Source organism: Rhinichthys klamathensis, unplaced genomic scaffold (assembly GCF_029890125.1).
Source record: "Rhinichthys klamathensis goyatoka isolate OS25496 unplaced genomic scaffold, OSU_Roscu_1.1 h1tg000160l_1, whole genome shotgun sequence".
NCBI lineage: Eukaryota > Metazoa > Chordata > Actinopteri > Cypriniformes > Leuciscidae > Rhinichthys > Rhinichthys klamathensis.
In genome coordinates this window covers 373,946-388,529 of record NW_026606694.1, presented here as the reverse complement: position 1 = coordinate 388,529, position 14,584 = coordinate 373,946, and the positions used below count along the sequence as shown (strand labels likewise).

The 14,584-nt window shown below is 37.6% G+C and overlaps 1 protein-coding gene across 1 annotated transcript in view; it reads right to left on the bottom strand.

Moving 5' to 3' along the window:
* The window catches only part of raver2 (ribonucleoprotein, PTB-binding 2), an 89,353-nt gene extending 75,538 nt beyond the window's left edge, over positions 1–13,815 (bottom strand). The window contains exons 1-2 of the mRNA XM_056258830.1: positions 13,480–13,815; positions 3,396–3,462 (exon numbers count right to left, since the gene is read on the bottom strand). Coding sequence (XP_056114805.1) covers positions 3,396–3,462; positions 13,480–13,731 — 319 coding nt within the window. The 5' untranslated portion in view covers positions 13,732–13,815. The remainder of the gene's footprint in view (positions 1–3,395; positions 3,463–13,479) is intronic.
* Between the last annotated feature and the right edge of the window lie 769 nt (positions 13,816–14,584).

Below are 14,584 nucleotides of genomic sequence, written 5' to 3'. Positions count from 1 at the left end.
ATTGCAGCATGTGTTGCTTACTATATTTAAATTAACATATATATTGTTCATGAAAATTAAAAAATTAAAACTAGTAAAAAAGTTCCTATTGACTAATCAGATTGTAGTGTTAGGGACTTGAACAATGTCAACCAAAAATGTATCTCGAATTTCAAAGGAAGGGATGACCAATCACAGAAATACTTTTCCTGGACCAACAAAGAATGTTGATCCAGGAACACATCTTTCTTGGCTACATCCCTTTGTGCAACTCAGAATAGATTTCACCTCTTATGAACCCCATTACACTGAAACATTTGAGCTTTGATCATTCATGGTTTTTCATACTGACATGAAGATAAGCCAAATGATGCTAGAAATTTTTAATTCTTACTTCCACATTTAATAAATAAATAAGACATGAGAGCTGATTTTTCAACAACATTTCAAAGCAAGTTGCTTGTAGCACTCTGCAAGATGCTGTTAGCTCTACAAATATCATAGCAGGTCTAAATGTGAGAATGTTGAAAATTTGCCCAGGTTTGCGTCTACAATCCTGCACTGAATTTTGATAAAAGGTTTATTGTTCCCATCACAACAACATTCAGAAAGAATTGTTGCATTTAGAGGAGCAATTTTCATAATTGCAGTAATTGAAAGATTTAAAAACGATTTTACATGTGTTATTTGACTTGCTTTTCGATTCAATCTATGCCCAAAGTAAAGGTACATTGTTCGCACCCCATGAACAGGACTAAACATATACTACACCCTGTTTCCTGAACTGACACGGTAAAGGTTGTGCCCAATTTAGGCAGTAAAAGGTATGCGCACGTGCCGTTTGCTTACATTTTCAAGGTCTAGAGGAGTGTGAATGTTGTCGCATTTTGGTTCTGTCCTGACTCCTGTTTACCAATATCCTGTCAGTTGACCATGATGGTAGTTGAACAAATTCAGGGTTACAGGATTAGTTTCAAGTTAACAAAACCGAACCAATTCAATCAGGCTTTGTACCATTATGCTGTAGATGCTATACCATGAGTTGAAATAGCAAAAGAAACTGGGTGAGTGACTTTATTGCATCAGACACGTGTCACTTTACTCACAGCTGATTGGTTCAATTTCGGTTAGAAATCTCTTAGTCGGAACATAACCTGCCCCGGAGAAGGTTAGCCGTGGAGTATAAATTACTACGGCGATGAACACCGCTAAAAGCCGAGCCACTTTCATGGTGCCTAAAACCCAGGGTTGGCTTAAAGAGGTCATATGATGCGATTTCTTTTTTTCCTTTTTCTTTAGTGTGTTATGTAGCTGTTTGTGCATGTATAAGATCTACAGAGTTACAAAGCTCAAAGTGTCGAACCTAAAGAGATATTCTTTATAAATGTTAAGGCTAAGCCACACCTTCCTAAAATGCTTCATTCAAACACGCCCCCACAAATCTGCGTCACTGTGTGGAGGCAGAGTTTCATAACACCGCCCAAATGTATACGCAAAGAAAGAAGGCATAACTTTTATTTTCGCTGTATTATTGAAGCCGCCGGCGCCGCCACGTCGTGGAGACGCTGTGTTTTTCCTTGCGAAAGCCAAACTACTTTGTTTGGCCTTCCAAAAAAGAACACAATTAGAAAACAGTGCTTAAGCTTTATTTAGAAAACAGTGCTTAAGCTTTATTTACAACACTGTTCCAGAACAGTACAACTAAAAGTTTCGACTGTGTGCTACACATTTTTCGGAGAACTGTTTCCAGAACCTGCAAGAGTACAAGGCTGGTGTTGTGCACAAAGGCTGATTCTTGCAGGTACATTCTGGCGCTTCTGACTCAAAGACACAGCCTGTAAGTATGTTTTCATATTTTAAGAATTTGCTACTGACTACTATTCAAACGCGAGTTTTGAGCAGTATAGAGTAGCGCTTGCTTGTCGTTTCTATGATCACAAATGCAGACATAGTTTTATGTTTACATAGTGTTCTCACACTCGTAGCGCGACGCACAAAAAGACAGTAAGTCATTATAATCAGTAATTATGCTACGTTCTGCTCCAGTCGCGCTGGCAAAGTTGATCGATCACCTTGGCCATCTGCATGTTCCGGTTCAGATTCGGACTCGAATTGATAAGGTAGTACCGACGTTATCGCTTTGGGAGCTGATGTTCCAAATATGGTAAGGGGCGTGACATTTCCGTCACACGCTTAAGGTTTTTGGGCCAATCACAATGCACTGGATCGCTAGCCAATCAGAGCACACCGCGCTTTTCAGAACAATCTTTAAAAATCGGGAATAGAGGAGTATGTAAAATAGAGGAGTGTGTAAAATAATGACTTTTTTAACCTAAAACCACGTAAACACATTGCATTAAACCAAATATACAAAATAATGTTCTTTTTAGAACCATCATATGACCCCTTTAAACTAAACTGAAACATACCCAGCTATCCACTTAAACCGGCTTCACGGTATAGGCCCCTAGTCTGTGTCTGTTTGATTCATTACGCCTGTCATCCAATTAATTCGCTTATAAGTTCCCTCATTTGTTCTAGTATTTATACTCCCTGTGTTCTTGCAGTCCTTGTCCTGTCTCGTCAATGTTGAGGTGTTGTGAATCAGTTTCCCTGAGTTTTCCTGAGTATATTTGAATTAAAGACTGTTTCCTGGATTATTCCTGTCGTGCGCTTTGTTCAGACTATCCGTGACACTTCAAACCTATGAACTATCAGTACCAGTTCCAAGTGAACAAGCCTTTCCTCTTTTTAAGCTGTTTCCTCTAATTACTTTAACTGAAACAATGAAATACAGGTTATGCTTGACTTCAAAAGATTTTTGTTTATCATCCTTTATTTATCTTTTTACCATATGTTAGGCATAAAATGATTTTTCTGCATGGTTGAAAATGACAAGCTTGGTTTGTTTTGGAAGTAAACCTGAGCTTTCCAATTGTCTGAAACGCAGTTGAAATAGCAGCTCTTTGTGATGTATTAGATCATCATTGTAAGTGATGGACTGAAGTTAAAATATTACATTTGATTCATTTATATTATTATGAAGTTAAAATTATATGTGAAATCTAAAATGCACCTGCTCATTTGATTCAATATTTAATATGGTACAGAAATAGAAATGGACAAATCAGTACTGTGACAGAATGTACAAACTCAAATAACCTCAAAGCTTCACTTTACTTCAAAGGAACAGGCAACATTTCTGCAGTTAGAGAGCTGAGACTCTCCATCAAGACGATTCTCTGTAAGTGCTCATTCACCACCACAGGAAATTAACATCTCAGGTGCGCTAAGTAGGCAAATGTGTGGTGGGGTTGTTTTTTGTTTTTTTTGAGAGGTCTGGATTCTGATGGCTGAGATGGAAAAGAACCATTAGAAACATGAGAGCAGAAGGATGACTGAAGGAGGCCAATTACCTGTTCCTTTGTTCCGGTCCACAAAACAGTATTTGAGTTCGTACTCTCTCAGAATTTCATGGACCTCCTGGGGGGAATGAAAAAGAGAGAAAATTAATTCTACACTGTATGTAGATTATGTATAAATAAAGAGTGAGAGAATAAAACTGTGTTTGTTTTTCGCTATACAAATTAAATTATATTATAAAACAGTTTAATTACTTGCACATTTAATTGGCTGAGCGTTGTTCCTTTTTCATTTACTGGTGAGTAAATGGAAAACCCGGAGTGGAGCAAGAGCTCAAGTTGTGAATAAGCTATATACTAAAATAATAGCATAAAATAAAATACATTGTGGCAGGGATAGACCGTTATTACACTCTATATTTATACACTATACAATGCACATTTTAAAAAACACTATTACGTCACCAAAACACACTACATAGTACACTGATCCACTACAATAATGCACTATAGTCTGTCTGTAGTGAGGAATCAGTCTAAAAAGTTGGAACACTATTGCAGTCGAAATTTAAACAAAATATGCCTAAATAATATATAACCTCATACTAGGGATTTGAAAAGATGCATAACTGGTTTAACAAGGTGTTAACTTTATAGGGCAATAATTTATCTTGCATGCATATATATCGTATAGGGCTGATGATTTCATTTGTGTGAGGATTCAAGAGGAAATAATGTTGGCACATTGTGCGAGTAATGTCGCATTTGGCCTCCAGCCATCATTTAAAGAGAGTCTGAGACATAAAATATCTCTTTCAGAAGGGTTTCTTCATTTTCTAAAATCAAATAAAGGGCATAAACGTTTTTTTTTTTCTGGTGAAACGCATTTAAAAATATCATCAGAGAAATATCATTAAAAACTCAAGAGATTCCGTAATAATAAATCCAGTGAGTGATCATCCGGATATATAGGGCACCATACAAACAAATGTTCATTTATCATTATGAAAATCGATACAATTAAGGTGTGGCCATGAAAATAGGGTTCCCAACTGCAGCCACACAAAGAAACAAGTGTCCACTGTTATCCATCAGATAAACACACACAAACGCTGTCTCATAAATCTCTTCCTCTTCCCTTTTATGCACACAGCAGGCCCTGCTGTCACATCTCGAACATGTGTAAAGAGAGATAAACCAGAGGTGCCCACACTGGCTATGTGTTTTCTCTAGCAGGTCAAAGGAACATACAGAAGGACACACTTGAATTATGACAAAGGGACTTCTAGAATTCGGCAGGGGACACGCCATACAGAAACAGTGTGGGGCTGTTAATGTGTGCTACGCTGAGTTACTGTTCACTGCGACGTGTACTTTCATGTAAAGCTGGCGGTCTATCGGACTTTCACAATGATTTTACTGAGGAGCTAAAATTGTGAATTTCATGTTGATCATAAGTTAAGTGATCTTAGCCGTTAAGATTCCTAAAAAGTGTGTCATTAGACCAGTTTCATGATTCTGTCTAGCAACTTGTGAATATAATAGTTCAAGTGTTAGTTCAGCCAAAAAATGAAAATTCTGTCATTGATTACACACCCTCATGTCGTTCCAAACCCGCAAGACCTTCGTTCATCTTTGGAACACAAATGAATGAAACGATATCTTTACTACCTTTACTGCCTTGAGAGTGGTAATAACGTTGCAATCTATAGGGGGGTCAGAAAGTCCAAAAATATCTTAATTTGTGTTCCGAAGATGAACGAAGGTCTAACGGATTTGGAACGACATGAAAGCAAGTAATTAATGACAGAAATTTCATTTTTGGGTGAACTATCCCTTTAAGAAAGAACTGTTCATCTCCATGATGGATCAATTCAAAACTCTGATCAGTGATTGATAATCTCCTTTTTAGGGGTCGGCCGATTATCAGCGCCGATATTAAGCATTTTTATGGTTATCGGTATCGGCCATTTTCAAAACCGATTTGCCCATAAAATAAAAATAAAAAATGTAAATGCGCTATATTTGGCTCTGACGCAGCCACCTCTGTCGGAACTCACCACTCTGTAGACTAGACCAATGTCCCCGCCCATCTGATTTGTTGGGAGTCACGAGTCCGGCCAATCAACGCGGAAAGCTGAAGGCAATGAAGGTTTTGCACTCTCACACCGAAAGCACTTGCTGACTGGAGCTGCTTCACTGATCACGCATCAGTTGTCTCTCAAAGGGCAGCAGCAGACTTTGCTGAAGTAGCAATAAATAACTACACTGAAGTTGCAAAACACCTTAATATAATAGGGCCCTGTGATTTCCGCGATGCAGAAAACACGGACGGAATCGCAGAATCGCTCGTTTTGAGGAGAATTGGGTTGCAGCTCGTTGTCTAGGTTACTGTGATTGTAAATAGGTGTCGTTTGTGTTCTTCTTAGCTCAAGAATATTGATCCCGGAAGTTCAAATAGCTTATGTGAATATATTGCCAACTTCACTGAACATCTTGAGTTAAGCACTGACCGCATTTCTTTATATTTGAGTCCAAGTTCAAACACTATGAAACGCTCCATTAACGTACGGAGCTCTGAAACACTGCCAGCGGGACATTAAACAGGAAGTGTCTGTCCGAGCTCCCAACAGGCTTTGCGTGGGAACGCAAATATCTTTGCCAGGGAACACAAAAGTTTTGGGAACGCAAATATCTTTGCGAGGGAACGCAGAAGATTTGGAAAAAAAAATTCTCCCATCCTAAAAAATTTTCCAACACCAAATCCCTTTAAGCCTAGTTCACACTACATGATTTTAAGCCCGATTTGCAAATCGTTGAGCTCGCCAACAGGTCAGGGTGTTATCGCGTGCAAATCGCGGGAGATTAGCGGGCGATGAACGCTCGCCAATCTGTTAGTATGAAAGAGCCAACAACGCATCAAAGACGCTCGCAGACGCGTCGCCGAGTCCAGAAAAATATCTAGCATGCTAGATATCCAGAGCTGTCGCACGACTCAAGCTCACGTGATGTCATGAGCTACAGCCAATCAGAGCAAGGCACGTTTGCGTGTTGTGTTCTTCTTCGTCTTCTTCGCTGGGTATTGGCGCGCGTGCTGTTTCGCGTCATTTCCGGTTCGTTTTATCGCGTGATTTTTTGTGACAAAACGTGGTTTGTCAAAACTTGGCCAATATTAAACAAGGATTTGATCTGCAGTAAAGTGTAACAACAACAGGATGCCCTCTGCAGGCATTTGCTATCATGCATAATGTACATTAGATGATGGTTTATTTATTGTATTTTAACAGCTTTGTTCTATAAAACCATTTGTTTAGGCCTACTTCTTGTTAATACTTTATTTGAACCAAATATTATTGCCTCGTTGTTATTTATGTATTTGAAGACGAGAGCGGTCTTTTCTTTGATATTTTTTGTGGTAGTAAAAATAGACCTGAGTACTCGATTAATCGTCAAAATAATCGACTGACTACTCGATTATCTAAATAATCGTTAGTGACAGCTCTACAATCGTGTCTCTTCAGAAGACTAGGTTAAACCGCTTGAATCCTATATTAAGCTACATTTACAAAGTTTTTGACCTTTTTGAATCCTCAAAGTTTGGTTTACATGACAGAACTCTCAGGTTTCATTAAAAAATATATGTCATTTGAAGATGAATAAATGTTCTATGGGTTTGGAAAGACATGAGAGTGAGTAAATGATGACAGAATGTTCATTTTGGGGTGAACTAACCCTTTAATTATACTTTTATGGTTTTGTTTATTTTTTGATCGTTCAGGAGGTTGACAGGCCCAGCCCCAGATTCCTACATTTCACTTTAGAGACAATAACAGCTTGGATATTCTTCAAAACTTCTCTTTTTGTGTTCCACAGAAGAAAGTAAGTAACATGATTGTGATTAAATGAGAAGAGAAATACCAATATGAGTAGTAATATGAGTATTTGAATTTACTTGAATACTACTCATATCTGTTCATATATTCATCGCCTTCGATATGTCTGAAAACCAATTGAAATTGAGTAGACAGCACAGACATACATCTAATCTTCTATACAGTACGTATAAACTACTTTTTTTTTCAGCTTCAAATTCTGTAAAGTACTACTTTGGTAAATGGAAGAACATTTAGCCTAATTCACTTTCTTTGCCAAAGAGCAAGGCATTCCCTCCCCCTCCCTCTAAACAGAGTCAACAAGACACTTTCCACACAATGAAGTCTGCCTCAGTTATGGCTTTCTCTTAACACATGCATTGTAATGGCCCATAAATGGCCAGAAAGCCTGAGTAAGCATCCGGATACCATTAGATATGGATCACAATGTCAGGACCAGCATCGGCCCGCTATGATTCAACTAAACATCTGGGACAGTTGAAAGCTAACAGAACGAATGGAGGTTACTGCCCTTGATTAATGTCCCTGCGCAAATTCACCAATGAAGCACAGTTCATGCTGAAAGATGGTCTGCATTAACAAGAGGATTTAAAACTAAAAGAGGGAAGTTAAAACTAAAAGAGAGAGGAATTTATCAGTGAGAGTTTAAATATGCTCACTTCTGTATAATTTTTGTACTGAACGAGAAGACATGGCCACGATAAGATGGGTAAATTTTTTTCTGAATGTGTTGTAGGTCTGTGACATTGATCAAAGCTTTAAAATATGCTAGTTTTTCATTTTCAATCTGCAATGTGCAGAACAAATTTGTTATTGTCCCTAAATGAGATAATCTTTCACTAAACTCCACCTCCTTGGTTACTGGTGCTAGGTAGGACGAGCTTTTATATTAGCCCGGTTCCTGGCAATGTCAAACATGGATGGAAAACTAACAGGATTGTGTGCAATACCTCAGGAATTAATTATGAAAAACATCTAGTTTCCATGTAGATTTATTCTGACTCCTAGTAATTATGTTTAGTCATAAATTTCATGGAGCATTTAACATTTCTACAACATACTTACTCATTATGGTACTGTAAATTTCTTAGTTGTTTTATCTACTATGTCTATGACCTTAATTAATATATTTTACTTAATTTAATGTTTTTCAATAAACTTTTCATAATGGACAGCAGAACAACTGTCAAACTGGATTTAATTGTCTGAGATTTTCATTGTTTCACTTTCATTGCATTTTAGATGAGTTTAACAACTTTCACTGTATTTTAGTCTGAGTTTGGTCAGGCTGCGGTCTCCTACTAAACATACATGATGAAATTTAATGGGGGTTTTTTGCACACAGGAAAGCCAGATAGTGGGGTGAGACATGAAATCTCTTATCAGATGCAGAGGTTGCTTTGTCTTATGGTGACCCGATTCAACAGCCAAGGTGATGAGAGGTCAGGACAGAACAGAGAGAAATTGAAACCAGTCAAAAACAAATCTTCCAGGGGAAGGGGAAAGGAAACAATTTATTCTAGCGAGCAACACTAGGTAAACAGTAGGAATGCTTCGATCAGGATTTGTGCAGCCGATACCAAATACCGATTTTTGTCATCACAATCGGCCAATACCGATCATTCAAGCTTTAAATAAGTGATATGTAAGCTCTCTGTTGACTGTCACTGTTAACCACCTACATACTGAAGACATTTTTAATCATTTCACGTGATTTCAAGTGGCATACTTGGCTTATAACTCTACAAAAAACAGGTATCATCAAGTACATGTCTTTTCCATGTTTTGAGGTTCTTATGTTACAACCCTATTGAATCTGATCCCTTAGCAATTCTAAACATATAAGACTACATATTTCCTAAATTTTTGGCAGATTTGAAATCTATTTTTATTTAGGGGTAGGTGATAAAGGCCTACTGGTTTCAAGGATTAGCCTACGTTAAAAAACTGACAGAAGACAGCTTGGGGAGAGTAGGCTAAATTATTATTTAAATTAGGGTATTATTAATTTGTTTCACATATAGGCTAATATAGGCTTATAGTTAGTTAAACCATTAAAAAAACATTTGAATTACTTAAAATAAATGTTAACTGAAAAAAGGCAACATTTCTCATTTTCATTTAGTTTAACTTGATGCACTAAATTGATTAAAACTGAAAAAATGAATAAAAATATAGACCTAATCTTTTTAAAAACTAAAAAAAAGACAAAAAAACTAAAAAAAAGGAAAATAAAAAAAACTAACTCACAATATTAATAAATGGTCTCTTGATATAAAATACCACTGTAATAAATAAATAAATAATGTAATAGTTTAATACCATATTTGTGATTCAAAAGGTGACTCAAAAACTTTTGCATATTGTATACATATATATCATTTTAATGTTTTCAATTTATTTTTATTTGTTTTTTTGTTAAAGGTGCAGTGTGTAGATTTTAGCGGCATCTAGCAATTCGGTTGCACTAATGGCTCAGCCCACTGCTCACCCCTTCCTTTTGAAGAAGCTACGGTTGCTAACACGGGACAGACATTTCGTCGTCTGAGACAGCAGAGAATAGCTAGAGTAAGCCAAGTACCACAGTCCATTATAAATCACATCATGGACAAAGTTTACAAAGCCATAGTCAGGTGAGGATCAAGGGTCTTAATTAGGGCTGGGCGATAAAACGATAACGATAGTTATCGCGATATAATTTTTCTCGATAAAACGATATCAAGACTTCGATAAATGTTCGATAATGAATTGTACAACATATTGAATTGTATTATATTATTAATGTAGACAATGTAAGGACTAATCGAATATAATAACATTATTTAATAATGTATTTAGGCTCCAGTTTTTCATACAAATACCTTAGAAACCATAAAGTAACATTTTGCCATGATGGTGAGGTGCTATAGGCTATGCCCGGTTTTATCTGTGGTTATCATGATCTAAATGCATGATGCTGGATGACCAATGGTTAATTTTAATAAAACTCAAACAGTCTATAACAGAATATTACATTTTACAATATTACATAACAGAAACATACAATACTCAAACAGAATATTACATTTTACCAAATAAAAATTAGCACATGCAGAAACTAAGAAATATTTTTTTACTATCAAGATATTTATTTTGTTAAGGAAAAATGACACGTTTGAATGATCCAACTCAGATTTTGCAAATGTTCTTGTGTTTGGCAAGTGTTTGTCATGATATGTTCTGACAATAAAGAGTAGTTTAAAACCACAATTAACGCTCTGGTTTCTACAACTTTCACTTAGGAGCAAAAATCTGCCTTTAAACTTGAAAGAAATAATGATTTGACATTTATCGTGATAATTATCGATATCGACTGATATAAAAAAAATATATCGTGATAATTTTTTTGGGCCATATCGCCCAGCCCTAGTCTTAATATATAATATAATAATAGTAATCAGCTGGTTGTCTCACGAATGTAACCAGCACATTCTCCCCACATAGCAAACCCATAATACAGCGAGGGAGAAGAACCACATGAAACTATCCAACTACATATTTTTTCTAACAGGGTAGTAAAAGTTTAGCTGGCTAATATGAGCTGTGAGCTATGATGCTGTAGGGCTGTGGCTGAGCTGGTTAAAGCGTAAAGCATTGTTTATACTCGACGCGTCCGCATCGGTCCGCATGAGCGCAAAGGTGCGCGCGGCAAAAATGACGTGATTGTAACAGCGCGCGCGCCTCCGCATCCCCTAGACACCATTTACTGCACACAAATTAATAAATAATAATGAATAAAAATATTGTTTTTTTTTCTCTGGTTTTGAAAACTCTTCACGATCGACTTAAAATGCTTCCAAGATCGACTTGTCGACCGCGATTGACGGGTTGGTGACTCCTAAACGTTACCGTTTTACGGTCAATAGTACTAATCAGCTGATTGTCAAAGCCATAACACAGCGAGGGAGAAGAACTAAGTTACATGAAACAATCCAACTAGCCTACATATTTTACACCACTGACAAGGGAAAAGTCACTACTCACTGTGTCTATGGCTAGCTTCTAGCTTTCTGCGGCTTCTCTCTCAAGGTAGTGACGAAACGCGCTCTGTAGCGCTGTTTGTTCGCTGTCGGCTACGGTAGAAACATGACATCACAATATGTCAACCTTCATAGAAGGGGGTGCCCGCGGTTATGTAGATATAAATGTCTCATTCTAAGGTAATAAAAACATAACGGTTCATTGAGTAGTTATGGATCTTATATTACATTTCTGTCAATAGATCCTCAGAAATATTACACATTGCACCTTTAATTGTTGTGTGAACATGCACGTTAATTGTGTGAACATGCACCTCCATTCTCCAGTGCTAAACATCTGCCACTGACACCCACTTAAAAACCAACAACAAACCTGTGGAAGAGTGGACAGAGCTCATCTGTGGGGAGGGGTGAGATCACCCAAAATATGAAGCACATCAGATGTCACCTGACAAAGAGCCAATCAACATGATTTCTGACATTTATCTGGCCCCAACCTGTGACCGACCAGCTCCTAAATTATTCAGTATAAGGAGCGGAGTGATTGTGTATGTATGAATGAGGGACACAGAAAGAGAGAGAGAGCTGCTTTGCCTGACATGTGTTCTTAGTGATAAGCTGCTACTCTGTGACCCGATCACAGCGGTGGTGTGCACCTGACACTCTTCTCCAAACTGTTACTCACTGTCGTGCTGTCTCAAGTTATAGGTGCTTGTAATACACCATGCACTATGTGAAATTACATACAATACAATATCAAAACAATTACCGGTAATCATAGGGTGAATTCAGGATGATTGGGACACTTTTTGCCATTGAGATGACTTGGAAAAAGTGTCCCAATCAACCTGAATTCACCTATAAAAAAACCCAGCTTTTTGCATGAGATATTCATGACAACCTGAACTGTATGAAAGTGCATGTTTTGACCACTGTTGAAGAGCAGACGTACAGTGCGACGCCATCTGTTCAGGAGATACTAACAATTGGATATTAACTGCATTCATCTCCTCCTGAAGCTGGGGAAATATTACACCTCCCTCAAGGAGCCAGGTATCCGGCATCGGCATGTTTACTGACATTAATAATGTGGGGAAAACTCTGTAGGAAATGCCATCAGCAGCATCTACCTCAGCTCGTTGAATATGAAAATCTCCCACTCAGAGTTCAGCTCACCGCTGTGCTGTTCTCCCTGCCTGAACGCCCTCAGCCGGATCTCAGTCAGTCTGTCTGTCTCCATGAGCAAACAAGCCTCAAGACAACGTCTAACCACAACCAGGCAAATTAATAAAAGCTGCTGCATGCTTCCTTCATTAATAAGTAAACACGTCATTTTAAATATCATAACCGTTTTAAAAGGAACGACATCAGTATATCAGCAAATCATTAGCAATAATTTGACAAAACAAAAGAAAACAAACCATTATGGCTCATTAAAATGAAACTCCTTACTGTAGTGAGTGTTAACATTGAAATTATTTCGAAAGAAATTCAGTAGCAGGCAGTATTAACAGTTACACGGAATTAGTTAAATGTTAATGTTAATGGGTGTTTTAGTCGTATTAGGTTTATGTTGTAGGGGTATAAGACAAAAAGATTGATTTAAAACTGAACCAGATAGAGACGGTGTGCAGCTCGTTTTCAGCGGAACTCGGCGGCTATACAGACGGAGCGCGCGGCGCGTTCATCAAAAGGTGCCGTCGGGCTGTTATTTTACTGCATATTTTACGCTTTTGTGTTTTCGTTTCACTTCAGTGGTGATTCACAATATACATTTTGTTATTTTAAGGCAAATAACGTTTTGGGTTGCGCGCACAGTTATACTAACGTTACAGCTTTTCCGATGATAACGTAAAAGTTTTAGCACTTTTCTATTCATTCATCTTTCAAGGTCACTTTTAAACGGAATTTTGCGTTTACTCAGCCGTTACTTTGATGCCAAATATCCATGTTTCAAACTAACAATTGTTTTAATTTAACTTTCTAGGAACTTATTTGTGTTTGCCATTTTATTTATTTGGGCTGAAAAATATACACTACATATACTGTGCTAAACTGTCCGTTTACGTTAGATGTAAGTTAACGTATAAGAAATAAGCTGTTACATGTATCTTGACAAACATACTTCATGCTAAGAGCCCTTGGAAATGTTTCTTTTTCTCATGAACTAGTGAGCAGTGAAACTTTCACCTGTCAGGCTGATGTAGCCTAGGTAAATCTCTCTACCTGGTTAGTTGTATCCTGTGGCAGGTTCTTAATAAGGATCTTCCTCCTGTTGCTCAGCTCTCTGCGAGTTTTCTCCAGCCGTTTCTCGATCTCCTCGGGATCAAGTTCCGGTAGATCTCTAAGGATGGTGATCCCCTCGGATGCTGCGTCCTCTTCCTGTCGGCTCGCGGGGCTGTCGGACTCCGGGTGAGGTGAGTTTTCCCGCTGTATCCCGTGCACGCTCGGCGGCTGGATGGATGAAGCTGCCGCCATTTTGAAGCGCTCGGTGGAAAGTGAGTCGGAGAGAGCGGATAGGTGGGCGTCTGTGCTTTGAGTCAAACCACTCTAGATAGAAAGTAAGTGAGGATGAGCCCCGACACAGTACAGCTGGCGACCTCCACCGATGAAAAACTAAACACATTCTGAGTGACTGTCAGTCTCCTTTTTTATCTTATTACCAGGACCGTATTTAATTTTTTTTTTTTAAAGATTATTCTGAAAAGAGCAATATGTCATACGACAGCAAGTAAAACATTAAAAAAAAATAGTAACACATAACAGTCTATGATAATAACGATGTAATAAAATAATATAGGCTAGTTCTAGTGTGCAGATATACCTAGGTTATTAACAAATATTAAAAACATTATCAATATTTAAATAAACCTATTTATTTATTTATTTATGCAAATCATTTTTAAAGCACATGCAGTTAAAGTCACTATGAAATCAAAATTGACAACTCTTTTTTATGGAATGCAATATTTATTATAAATTATTTATCCGTGTAAATCATTATTTAAAAAATGTATGTGCCCCCTTCCCCTCCTACTTGCAAGGACATCCCTTCTCTTCTCTGATGAGGTGTTTTTCGTCGTGAGGGCGGGACAACCTGTCAATCATATGAGATCACATTAGAAAATGACAATGATTAAGGATCCAATCAGTTCCCTGTGGACAAAATCAACTCCTCCCCTGCATTTTTTTTTTCTTGTTAGAGAAGCTGCTTCATTTGGATAGGCTATACATCACAATACGGAAAAGCCTATCGCAACTTCTGTTTCATTCCAACTTTAAAGGTAGGAGATTTTTTTTTTACTGGTTTAAACTCTCTTCACATCCTGAT